The sequence below is a fragment of the Neoarius graeffei genome, chromosome 20 (assembly GCF_027579695.1).
Source record: "Neoarius graeffei isolate fNeoGra1 chromosome 20, fNeoGra1.pri, whole genome shotgun sequence".
In the NCBI taxonomy this organism is placed as follows: domain Eukaryota; kingdom Metazoa; phylum Chordata; class Actinopteri; order Siluriformes; family Ariidae; genus Neoarius; species Neoarius graeffei.
This window is the reverse complement of record NC_083588.1, coordinates 17721303-17735236: the sequence shown is the minus strand read 5'-3', so window position 1 is coordinate 17735236 and position 13934 is coordinate 17721303. Positions and strand designations below refer to the sequence as shown.

Sequence of the window (13934 nt, the reverse complement as noted above, 5' to 3'; positions counted from 1 at the left end):
CCCAAATCGCTGCGGGGTTTTTTTTTTTTGTTCGTGGAGAAAGACGCACGTTGGCTGTAAGTTTGTCTTGCAGCCTGAAAAAAACGTAAGCGCCCGTAGAGTTTGTCTGACATGACAAAGAACCTCTGCGGCCAGTCTACGGCTCGAAAATCAGCACGTCGCACGCGCGCCCTCCGTGCGTTTCTTGCGTTTTTTGCACGTAGACCGGCCGTAGGAGCACGTACGGCCGGTTGTGACCGACGCATAAGTAGGGCCTACTAGTGTTTGTATTAAAGAAAATAAACGATTATTTCGATTAATATTCACAGCTTTCAAGGCGAACCTCGAAAAAAAACTGTATGAGTCACATCTAATAAACAATTCCAGTTAATTGAATTGAAATTGACACTCGCATTTCTGACTTCTGTTTTTTTTTTTTTAAATCTCATTCTGACCACTAAGCTCTCAATATTTTTCATCAAAACAACTCCAGTTATTTTCTAAAATAGTTTTTTATTTACATGAATCAGTTTGATTTGAAAAAATAAGAAGTAGGTAAAGCTCTGAAAACTCACTTCAAAGTCTCCAGTGAAGCGTTACATCAAAACTAGCTGACGGAAAATTTTGCTGAATACTTCATCAGAAACAGTGAGAGCGAGAGAACATCCCTGTAAAAGTTATCTGATTGATATTGACGAGTAATCCAGTCAGAAACCGATCAGGAGAGAGAGAGAGTCTGAGCTCTTTCCCGTGACTCAGAAAGCACCGGCAGTTTCCTGATGTCCCGCGAGCAGAGAGTGAACTCTGTTGTACCGACTTCAACCTGTCGTTACTCCTAAAGTATTGAACACATCTTAACGAGATCAATTTCTTTGGAAAGCAGAGATTATAAGCTTTTTAATGATCATATTCACGATAGAAAAGATTCAAGAGTTAAGCAATGACAGATTTGGAAACTTAGATGAGCGTCAGCACGCACAATTTTCACAGCACGGCCAGCGAGCGTCCGATACGCCTACCATGTGTTAAAATTGTGTCATGGATAAAGCACAGGGCTTTCACTTGGAGAACCCGGGTTCACTTCCCTGCTCACATCATTTCATTTGGGGAAAGTTTTGCTGCAGGTAACTCATTTAAAATCGGCCAGGCTGTACTGATATTTTGCCTCACCAAGTTCCAAAGTTGTTCATGTCACTTTGTGTGTTAGATAAGGTGAATGACACTCTCTTTCTTTATTTATTTAATTATTTATATCGCTGTGCGTGTTGGTATAGGAGCAAACAGTGCGGGATCTGGAGGCGCGGGTGAAGCAGCTCTCAGTGGAGGTAGAGAACGGAAACCTGCTCAGGCAGAAGGTCACACAGGAGAAAGCCGAGCTGGAAATCCACATTGCAGCCATCAGTGCTGAGCTGCAGGAGGCAAACTGCAGGCACATGGACACACACACGGGGACACACACACACGGACAGCGTGTCCCTAGTCATCCACATCACCTAAATTTATAATGTTCTATATATTCAACATAGTGCGTTCTTTTGAAGTATCTGGCCTTTGTGTGTGTGTTTCAGGAATATGACTCTACAGAGGGAGAAAGATCTACAGAGTGAGCGGCATGAGGAGACACTACAAAAGCTCCAGGCCAACCGTGATGCAGACATCAGCCACTTTCAACAGGAGCATGCACTGTCTGCAGCCAAGGTAGCCTCCTAACAAACACTCCATGCAGTTTTTCCTCACAGATTCACATTTTACACTGTCGTATGCTCAGTCATATATTACAGTTACTTTCGCGTATACTAGTGCATCTCAAATATCGTGAAAAAGTTCATCTTTTTTCCTAATTTAATTCAAAAAGGTAAACTTTCATATATTCTGTATTCATTACACGTAAAGTGAAATATTTCAAGCCTTTTTTTTTTGTTTCTATTTTGGTGATTATGGCTCATAGCTCATGAAAATCAGAAATCCAGTTTCTCAAATTATTAGAATATTTCCTAAGACCAGTCAAAAAGGGATTTACAATATAGAAATGTCCAACTTCTGAAAAGTACAGTGGTGCTTGAAAGTTTGTGAACCCTTTAGAATTTTCTATATTTCTGCATAAATATGACCTAAAACATCATCAGATTTTCACACAAGTCCTAAAAGTAGATAAAGAGAACCCAGTTAAACAAATGAGACAAAAATATTATACTTGGTCATTTATTTATTGAGGAAAATGATCCAATATTACATATCTGTGAGTGGCAAAAGGATGTGAACCTAATGCTTTCAGTATCTGGTGTGACCCCCTTGTGCAGCAATAACTGCAACTAAACGTTTCCAGTAACTGTTGATCAGTCCTGCACATTGGCTGGGAGGGATTTTAGCCCATTCCTCCGTACAGAACAGCTTCAACTGTGGGATGTTGGTGGGTTTCCTCACATGAACTGCTCGCTTCAGGTCCTTCCACAACATTTCGATTGGATTAAGGTCAGGACTTTGGCTTGGCCATTCCAAAACATTAACTTTATTCTTCTTTAACCATTCTTTGGTAGAATGACTTGTGTGCTTAGGGTCGTTGCCTTGGTGCATGGCCCACCTTCACTTGAGATTCAGTTCATGGACAGATGTCCTGACATTTTCCTTTAGAATTCGCTGGTATAATTCAGAATTCATTGTTCCATCAATGATGGCAAGCCGTCTTGGCTCAGATGCAGCAAAACAGGCCCAAACCATGAAACTACCACCACCATATTTCACAGATGGGGTAAGGTTCTTATGCTGGAATGCAGTGTTTTCCTTTCTCCAAACATAACGCTTCTCATTTAAACCAAAAAGTTCTATTTTGGTCTCATCCGTCCACAAAATATTTTTCCAATAGCCTTCTGGCTTGTCCATGTGATCTTTAGCAAACTGCAGACGAGCAGCAATGTTCTTTTTGGAGAGCAGTGGCTTTCTCCTTGCAACCCTGCCACGCACACCATTGTTGTTCAGTGTTCTCCTGATGGTGGACTCATGAACGTTAACATTAGCCAATGTGAGAGAGGCCTTCAGTTGCTTAGAAGTTAACCTGGGGTCCTTTGTGACCTCGCCAACTATTACACGCCTTGCTCTTGGAGTAATCTTTGTTGGTCGGCCACTCCTGGGCAGGGTAACAATGGTCTCCATTTGTACACAATCTGTCTGTCTGTGGATTGGTGGAGTCCAAACTCTTTAGAGATGGTTTTGTAACCTTTTCCAGCCTGATGAGCATCAACAACGCTTTTTCTGAGGTCCTCAGAAACCTCCTTTGTTCGTGCCTTGATACACTTCCACAAACATGTGTTGTGAAGATCAGACTTTGATAGATCCCTGTTCTTTAAATAAAACAGGGTGCCCACTCACACCTGATTGTCATCCCATTGATTGAAAACACCTGACTCTAATTTCACCTTCAAATTAACTGCTAATCCTAGAGGTTCACATACTTTTGCCACTCACAGATATGTAATATTGGATAATTTTCCTCAATAAATAAATGACCAAATATAATATTTTTGTCTCATTTGTTTAACTGTGTTCTCTTTATCTACTTTTAGGACTTGTGTGAAAATCTGATGATGTTTTAGGTCCTATTTATGCAGAAATATAGAAAATTCTAAAGGGTTCACAAACTTTCAAGCACCACTGTATGTTCATTTGTACACTCAATACTTGGTTGGGTCTGCTTTACCACAAATTACTGCATCAGTGTGACGTGGCATGGAGGCGATCGGCCTGTGGCATTGCTGAGGTGTTACTGAAGCTTTGATAGCGGCCTTCAGTTCGTCTGTATTTTTGGGTCGAGTGTTTCTCATCTTCCTCTTGACAGTAATCCAGAGATTCTCTCTCGGATTCAGGTCAGGTGAGTTGGCTGGCCAATCAAGCACAGTAATACAGTATCATGGTCAACAAACCATCTGGTAGTAGTTTTGGCACTGTGGGCAGATGCCACCTCCTGCTGGAAAATGAAATCGGCATCTCCGTAAAGCTTGTCAGCAGATGGAAGCATGACGTGCTCTAAAATCTCCTGGTAGATGGCTGCGTTGACTTTGGACTTGATAAAACATAGTGAACCAACACCAGCAGATGACATGGCACCCTAAATCATTACAGACTGCGGAAACTTCACACTGGACATCAAACACCTTGGATTCTGTGCCTCTCCACTCTTCCTCCAGACTCTAGAACCGTGATTTCCAAACGAAATGAAAAATTTACTTTCATCTGAAAAGAGGACTTTGGACCACCGAGCAACAGTCCAGTTCTTTCTCTCCTTAGCCCAGGTAAGACGCTTCCGACGTTGTCTCTGGTTCAGGAGCAGCTTGATATTAGGAATGTGACAGTTGTAGTCCCTTTCCTGAAGATGTCTGTGCGAGGTGGCTCTTGATGCACCAGCCTCAGTCCACTCCTTATGAAGCTCTCCCAATTCTTGAATCAACTTTTCTTGACAATCCTTTCAAGGCTGTGATCATCCCTGTTGCTTGTGCACCTTTTCCAGCCAACCTTTTCAGCAATTACTTTGTGGCTTACCCTCCTTGTGGAGGGTGTTGATGATCGTCTTCTGGACAACTGTCAAGTCAGCAGTCTTCCCCACGATTATGGTCGCGTGTACTGAACTAGACTGAGATATGCATGGTATTTATACTGTTTTACTCAAACTTGAAATGAAATAATCTTATATTTTGAGAGGTTTTTTTTGCGCTGTAAGCCATAATTATCAAAATTAAAATAGAAAATGATTGACACATTTTAGTTTACGTGTAATAAGTCTAGAATATATTACATTTACACTTTCTTAAATAACATAGCGAATATCAAACTTTTTCATGATATTCTAATTGTTTGAGATGCACTCGTACAGTGTTTAGCTCTGGCTTGAAACGAACCCTTGTGCAGGTCGGAACACAGCAGTCACACTTGGGCGTGGACTAAAACAACTGGTCCAAGAGCGTGTGAGCAAGGTGGTCTTGGGATTTCCAAACGAACTGTAGTGTGGTTTGATTTCAGTATGGACTCAGAACTGATCAAACATACCATAGTATTATGAAATGCAGTCAGTATTTTTTTTTTTAATAGATTAGGTGTGTCATGCAGTGCCACTGTTACCCCTTTTCCACCAAATCAGTTCCAGGGCTGGTTCGGGGTAGTCTGGCTAACGCGACTTCAAAGCTCTTTGAGCATTTGGTCTGGCAAAGATATTAAGCCCAACCGTTTCCCAAAGCGCGTGGTTGACCCGCCTCCCTGAAATGCCTCAGTTTGCTACTGGTCGAAGCCAGAAAAGGCTGTGACGAAGCTTAAACCAATCACATCACTCTTTCCTCTGACGTATGTGACGTGACGGGGCTAACTGGTAGATTAAACTCTTACTGAAGCCGGTCGGAAGCAAGGCGAAAATGTCCTTCCTTTCAATAAATACCTCCAGGGTTGCTCTTTGCTCCGTTTTCAATGAGAACTTGCTCCATGTTCGTAATGTTTCTAGTGAATGAAGCGCTTCCGGCATAGGTTCTGTAAACAATCTATGGCTTCCGGTCGCAGTTCTACTACGTCAGTGCCTTGAACACCCCTCTAGCCAGGGCCGTTGGAGATGCTCAAAGTTGATTGGCTCCCGATTTTTCGGGAGCTTGGAAGAGCTGTAGATAGCTTGCTTGGCCAGAATAAGCTCGCAACAGGCCCTCGTGTTGCGTCACAATTAGGATGGGCGGGCCCAGGCTAGGTTCGGGGCCAGTGCTGGTTCACAACTCGTTCAACTTGCGAGCTTGCTGAGAACCAGTTTGCTTTTCCATAGCTCACGGTGCTAAGGGAAGCCACGTCATTACGTCGCTGTATACGTCAGTTACGTCGTTATATACGTCAGTTACGTCGCTATGTTTGCATAAACCTTGGCGCGAATATCGAAGCAAAAACAACACGGAAGAAGCAGCAGCAGCAACAACAATAATAATAATGGATGACTTTGCGTTTGTACAGCTGCTGCTTCTCGTCGCTTAAAAATGGCCATCTTTCGCGGTCTTGTTATTGTTGTTGGTCTTAACAACTCCGCCCCCCCCGCTGACGTAAGCGGTTCTTTCCTCTGGCCCAGCAGAGAGTTGGTGCTAGCCTGGAACCGGTTTTTCTGGCCCTAGAGCCAGTTCTTTGTCAGTGGGAACAGAAAACCCGGTTCCAAACTAAGCACTGGCCCCGAACCAGCCCTGGAACTGCTTTGGTGGAAAAGGGGCATATTTGTATGTGTTCAGTGCTCCCAATGTTTGGATTTAGACTTAAAATGGGCATGGTTTACAACCTTTTTAATACAGTGTAAAGCCTATTGAATGCTACCATTATTCCGGCTAAAACACTTGACTTTTTTTTTTTAAATACAGTTATTATTTTCTCTCTTGACCTGGCGACAAAATTTTCAAACGGATTTAGTTGGTTGTAGTATTTTGAAAAATATAAACAAACTGAATAGACAGTTGATAAGGACTTTATTCAAAACACCATGTCCTTGCACCAGGATGAAAGTAAAAACTTCCTGCCTGTCGTTTATACGATCCCAGTCCTGATGCTTGCACACATTCTTAATTTTTGAACCTTTCTGGTGAGCTTTCCTGAAAAAGAGAGGGGGGGGAAGGACAAATGGTGTGTTTAGTATGTGAAGTCCAAATAATGAATTTGCAATGTGATCCCCTGTGTAAAAGCAGTTTGAGCTGTTCAACTGAGCCGGAAAGTGTAAATTAATACAAAAGCCGAGCTGTAGCAGTACCTGTTCTATTATATTTGGATCCATGAGCATAAACAGAAAGCAAATGCAAAAGTGCATGCTGTACAGAAAAGTCGGGATTTAATTATTTATTTAACACCGATCTATCTTCTCCCTGTTTGATGAAAGTACATTTCTTTACCTTTTTTTGTTGCTGTGTTTCTTACAAATGGCAAGTTTTATCAAAAGAGTTTCTTGAAATTAAAGCTAGACGGCCTTTCGATTTCATCAAATCGGTCAAATTTGGTTCCCTCTGAAATTTGGTCGTTGTGATGCAGTGAGGCAAAAAAGTATTTAGTCAGCCACCAATTGTGCAAGTTCTCCCACTTAAAAAGATGAGAAAGGCCTGTAATTTTCATCATAGGTACACTTCAACTGTGAGAGACAGAATGGGGGGAAAGAATCCAGGAAATCACATTGTAGGATTTTTAATGAATTAATTGGTAAATTCCTCGGTAAAATAAGTATTTGGTCACCTACAAACAAGCAAGATTTCTGGCTCTCACAGACCTGTAACTTCTTCTTTAAGAGGCTCCTCTGTCCTCCACTCGTTACCTGTATTAATGGCACCTGTTTGAACTCATTATCAGTATAAAAGACACCTGTCCACAACCTCAAACAGTCACACTCCAAACTCCACTATGGCCAAGACCAAAGAGCTGTCAAAGGACACCAGAAACAAAATTGTAGACCTGCACCAGGCTGGGAAGACTGAATCTGCAATAGGTAAGCAGCTCGGTGTGAAGAAATCAGCTGTGGGAGCAATTATTAGAAAATGGAAGACGTACAAGACCACTGATAATCTCCCTCGATCTGGGGCTCCACGCAAGATCTCACCCCGTGGGGTCAAAATGATCACAAGAACGGTGAGCAAAAATCCCAGAACCACACGGGGGGACCTAGTGAATGACCTGCAGAGAGCTGGGACCAAAGTAACAAAGGCTACCATCAGTAACACACTACGCCGCCAGCGACTCAAATCCTGCAGTGCCAGACGTGTCCCCCTGCTTAAGCCAGTACATGTCCAGGCCCGTCTGAAGTTTGCTAGAGAGCATTTGGATGATCCAGAAGAGGATTGGGAGAATGTCATATGGTCAGATGAAACCAAAATAGAACTTTTTGGTAAAAACTCAACTTGTCGTGTTTGGAGGAGAAAGAATGCTGAGTTGCATCCAAAGAACACCATACCTACTGTGAAGCATGGGGGTGGAAACATCATGCTTTGGGGCTGTTTTTCTGCAAAGGGACCAGGACGACTGATCCGTGTAAAGGAAAGAATGAATGGGGCCATGTATCGTGAGATTTTGAGTGAAAACCTCCTTCCATCAGCAAGGGCATTGAAGATGAAACGTGGCAGGGTCTTTCAGCATGACAATGATCCCAAACACACCGCCCGGGCAACGAAGGAGTGGCTTCGTAAGAAGCATTTCAAGGTCCTGGAGTGGCCTAGCCAGTCTCCAGATCTCAACCCCATAGAAAATCTTTGGAGGGAGTTGAAAGTCCGTGTTGCCCAGCGACAGCCCCAAAACATCACTGCTCTAGAGGAGATCTGCATGGAGGAATGGGCCAAAATACCAGCAACAGTGTGTGAAAACCTTGTGAAGACTTACAGAAAACGTTTGACCTCTGTCATTGCCAACAAAGGGTATATAACAAAGTATTGAGATGAACTTTTGTTATTGACCAAATGCTTATTTTCCACCAAATTTGCAAATAAATTCTTTAAAAATCAATGTGATTTTCTGGATTTTTTTTTTCTCATTTTGTCTCTCATAGTTGAAGTGTACCTATGATGAAAATTACAGGCCTCTCTCATCTTTTTAAGTGGGAGAACTTGCACAATTGGTGACTGACTAAATACTTTTTTGCCCCACTGTGTATGTTTGGTTTCGTAATATGTTAAAAAAAAAAAAAACAGGCCCTTCTGTGGCTGGGAAGTAATTTAATTTGAGGGGATTAAAGCAAATCATGTGCATGAAATCACTCACTTTGCGCAGTCAAACAGACAGAGGAAGTCCGTATGCGCATGCACACGTTTGCCTTAGTCGTCCTCATCGTCGTCTTCATCTTTTGGGTTTTACGGCAGCTGGCATCCACAGCGTTGCATTACTGCCGTCTACAGGTTTACCTTGACCGTGCACTGACAGTTCCATCATTCTGGCGCTAAACGAACAGCTGATCACACCGAGGTGCTCGCTGACCGCCGATATTTATTAGTTTGGTCCTGCGTTTCCTTTCCTTCGTATATAACAGAACGTCTTTTCTTCTCGCTTTCTGTTACTGTAGTCGGTCTTTCACGTTTCATTCGCACCCTCACGTCCACCATTGTTGTCTCCTGTTTCAAATTTGTATCCCACAATGCCTTGCACGAATGGGGAAAGCCCACCACGTGATGCATGATGTAGTATTTTGTATTGCGTCATGGTGAAGCAGGAAAAAATAGCAGAGAATTTAAGGCCATGTACCATAAAAAACGAATCAAATTGGAAGTCTGTGATTCGAATTCAGTAGCTTTCAGTCCACTAAACAAAAATAATTGGGTGTCGGGGAAACTTCTTTTGATGACCTACACTTGAAAAATCTGAAAAGCAGTCTAGCTTTAAGCACGAAACCAAACCAAAAGGTAAACATCCCGACATATCGATTTTGCTCCGATGTAAAAACATATATTTGCATTTCAGCTCTTTTGTTTAAGGCTCGTTACTGTTTCATGATTCGTGGTGACGTTACAGCTTACAAATGTCTACAAAAGGTTGATTGGGTCTAGAAATGGGGAAGATCGTGAATTGTGCGGGCAGTTCCTGATTTAAATGTTGACTTGCTGTCAGGCGTCTGAGGTGATCGAAGATCTGGAACAGATGGTGGCTCGGCTCAAACAGCAGCTGCGAGACAGCGAGCACCAAAGGCAAAAGCAGCTCAGGGTAAATGCTCACGACACACTTGTCTACTTTATTCATTATCATCCCTTAACTCTTCTCAAATCAAGGAGACAAAAGGAACTCAAATGATCTGTTTACTCAAATGCTTCTTTTTTGTTTTGTTTTTTTAGTCTGTGTCAAAAAAAAAAAACTCGTGGAGAGCCAAGTTATTCATTTAGGTTGATGCAGTGCAATCAAAAAATGGTCTGTATAGAAAAGCAAACTAAAGAGCTTAATTTTGTTTTTATTTTTTAAATTATTATTATTATCGAACAGGAGCTGGAAAATAAGATGCAGCACGAGAGAATGGACCTTCAGAAGACCAGTGATAAAAAGGTGATTTTTAAAATGTATTTATTTTTTAAAGAATTCTGTTCACACCCAGACCGAATAACTTTCTGCTGTGAGCGTAATAAATGTAGCGTTTTGCTTTTCCACAGGATAGTGTGGCAAGGCCTGACAAATTCAATTTGGTTACCGTTATTGCCCAGGTGCTGTGAGAGCCACGCTGGGAGATGGGCGCGGAGTTAAAAATAGTGCAAACCATTCATTGGTCAAACAGAAACGGCACAGGTTCATCTGTGTCTCGAGAAATCTTTCTTGCTATACTGACATTCCGCAAGAGTTTCATTGTCTTACGGGAACCACGGCCTAATGGTTCGAGAAGCAACATTGGGACCAAAAGGTCGCCAGTTCGATTCCCTGGACCAGCAGGAATGGCTGAAGTGCCCTTGAGCAAGGCACCTAACCCCTAACTGCTCCCCAGGCTGCTCTGGGTATGTTGTATGTCGCTCTGGATAAGAGGAGCTGCTAAGTGCCTGCATCTTATCTACAGTATATCTTTTGTTGCCAAAATTCTTTTTCTATGGGATTTAGGAGGCAATATCACAATTGTATTATCGAGCTTAGTTTCAGATACATTTTTACTTATTTATCCATCCTACTGTGTTTATTTGAAAGTTTTTCCACATTTCTTACATTTCTGTGATGTGAGTAAAAGCCACCAGATTAAAGTTAGGCCCGATCTCAGACAGCTTCCTATTCACTTTATTTGCGTGCTGTGCAGCCTTTAAATGCTGTAATACATAATAGAACACTATTTAACCTTCACCCGTCGATCATGCGCAGCTTAAGTTATGCACTCTGTAAAAATCTGTCTCTATTCACCCCTTTCACATATCCTACAGTCCACTGCGTGGTTGGGAACCTCCGGTGGCCAGGGCCAGGCTGCTGATAACGGTACAGAAACCAAAATTGGGCGATATAATCAGTTTCAATGTTCAAATATCAGATGCTCAAATATCAATTTGTTCAAATATCGGATGTCCAGATATGATGTTCAAATATTGGATGTTCAGACATTATGTTCAAATATCGGATGTTCAAATATTATGTTCAAATATCAGATGTTCAAACGTTATGTTCAAATATCGGCTGTTCAAATATTATGTTCAATTATAAGATGTTCCAACATTATGTTCAAATATCGGATGTTCAAATATTATGTTCAAATATCGGATGTTCAAATGTTACGTTCAAATATCAATCGTTTGAATGTTATGTTCAAATATCGGATGTTCAAACATTATGTTCAAATATCAGATGTTCAAACGTTATGTTCAAATATCGGCTGTTCAAATATTGTTCAAATATCAGATGTTCCAACATCATTATGTTCAAATATGTTCAAATATCGGCTGTTCAAATATTACGTTCAAATATCGGATGTTCAAACATTGTTCAAATATGTTCAAATATCGGATGTTCAAATGTTATGTTCAAATATCGATTGTTTGAATGTTATTATGTTCAAATACCGGATGTTCAAACATTGTTCAAGTATCGTTTGTTCAAATGTTATGTTCAAATATCGGATGTTCAAATGTTATGATGTTCAAATATCGGATGTTCAAACATTATGTTCAAATATCAGATGTTCAAACGTTATGTTCAAATATCGGCTGTTCAAATATTGTTCAAATATCAGATGTTCCAACATCATGTTCAAATATGTTCAAATATCGTCTGTTCAAATATTATGTTCAAATATCGGATGTTCAAACATTATGTTCAAATATGTTCAAATATCGGATGTTCAAATGTTACGTTCAAATAACGGATGTTCAAACATTGTTCAAATATGTTCAAATATCGGATGTTCAAGTGTTATGTTCAAATATCGATTGTTTGAATGTTATTATGTTCAAATACCGGATGTTCAAACATTGTTCAAATATCGTATGTTCAAATGTTATGTTCAAATATCAGATGTTCAAATGTTACGATGTTCAAATGTTACGATGTTCAAACATTATGTTCAAATATCGGCTGTTCAAATATCAGATGTTCCAACATCATTATGTTCAAATATGTTCAAATATCGGCTGTTCAAATATTATGTTCAAATATCGGATGTTCAAACATTATGTTCAAATATGTTCAAATATCGGATGTTCAAATGTTACGTTCAAATATCGGATGTTCAAACATTGTTCAAATATGTTCAAATATCGGATGTTCAAATGTTATGTTCAAATGTCGATTGTTTAAATGTTATTATGTTCAAATACCGGATGTTCAAACATTGTTCAAGTATCGTATGTTCAAATGTTATGTTCAAATATCGGATGTTCAAATGTTATGATGTTCAAATATCGGATGTTCAAACATTATATTCAAATATCAGATGTTCAAACGTTATGTTCAAATATCGGCTGTTCAAATATTGTTCAAATATCAGATGTTCCAGCATCATTATGTTCAAATATGTTCAAATATCGGCTGTTCAAATATTATGTTCAAATATCGGATGTTCAAACATTATGTTCAAATATGTTCAAATATCGGATGTTCAAATAACGGATGTTCAAACATTGTTCAAATATGTTCAAATATCGGATGTTCAAATGTTATGTTCAAATATCGATTGTTTGAATGTTATTATGTTCAAATACCGGATGTTCAAACATTGTTCAAGTATCGTATGTTCAAATGTTATGTTCAAATATCGGATGTTCAAATGTTATGTTCAAATATCGATTGTTTGAATGTTATGTTCAAATACCGGATGTTCAAACATTGTTCAAGTATCGTATGTTCAAATGTTATGTTCAAATATCGGATGTTCAAATGTTATGATGTTCAAATATCGGATGTTCAAACATTATGTTCAAATATCGGATGTTCAAACATTATGTTCAAATATCGGATGTTCAAACATTATGTTCAAATATCAGATGTTCAAACGTTATGTTCAAATATCAGCTGTTCAAATATTGTTCAAATATCAGATGTTCCAACATCATTATGTTCAAATATGTTCAAATATCGGCTGTTCAAATATTATGTTCAAATATCGGATGTTCAAACATTATGTTCAAATATGTTCAGATATCGGATGTTCAAATATGTTCAAATATCGGATGTTCAAATGTTATGTTCAAATATCGATTGTTTGAATGTTATTATGTTCAAATACCGGCTGTTCAAACATTGTTCAAATATCGTATGTTCAAATGTTATGATGTTCAAATATCAGATGTTCAAATATTATGTTCAAATATCAGATGTTCAAACGTTATGTTCAAATATTGGCTGTTCAAATATTGTTCAAATATCAGATGTTCCAACATCATTAATGTTCAAATATCGGATGTTCAAATATTACGTTCAAATATCGGATGTTCAGATGTTATGTTCAAATATCGGATGTTCAAATGTTCTTGCATCCAAACGTTCAAATATTGGATGTTTTAATATTATTACAGGTTTACATGGTCTCTCAGATTTTTTTCAAGATTAATACTGCTGGAAATGATTGCACACTTCCAATTTGTCATCAGTGTAAATTTGTCATCAGTTCTGATGTTCAGATATCGGATGCGAGCTGAAATGTGATTGCTTTTATATGTCTAGTTACTGGTTCCATGGTATTTTTCGTCAGCACAGAAGCTTTTAATCGGTCATCCTTATATTATCGCCCATACAACCCTTTCACCTTCACTCGCTGCATTGCTTCAGCACTCTAACTCTGGCCAACAACATTAACAGTGTACGTTTACACTGATGATAAATCGCAAATGTGCAAATCATTTCCAGCAGTATTAATCTTGGGGGTGGGGGGGAATCTGTAAGACCATATAAACCTGTAATAATATTTGAACATCAAAACTGATCATATAGCCCAATATCGGGTTTTGTACCGTTATCGGCAGCCTGAGTCTGGCCACTGGAGGTTCCCAACCACGCAGTGGATTGTTAGATATGTGAAAGGGGTGAATAGTTTCTACTAAAAA

The 13934-nt window shown here is 39.7% G+C and overlaps 1 protein-coding gene across 14 annotated transcripts in view; it reads left to right on the top strand.

Annotated features, from left to right (window-relative positions):
• Positions 1-13934, top strand: part of cep112 (centrosomal protein 112) — a 507564-nt gene that overhangs the window by 235709 nt on the left and 257921 nt on the right. For all 14 annotated transcript variants that reach the window (XM_060901361.1, XM_060901366.1, XM_060901363.1 and 11 more), the window contains 4 exons: positions 1254-1408; positions 1548-1677; positions 9550-9642; positions 9916-9975. In XM_060901361.1, coding sequence (XP_060757344.1) covers positions 1254-1408; positions 1548-1677; positions 9550-9642; positions 9916-9975 — 438 coding nt within the window. The remainder of the gene's footprint in view (positions 1-1253; positions 1409-1547; positions 1678-9549; positions 9643-9915; positions 9976-13934) is intronic.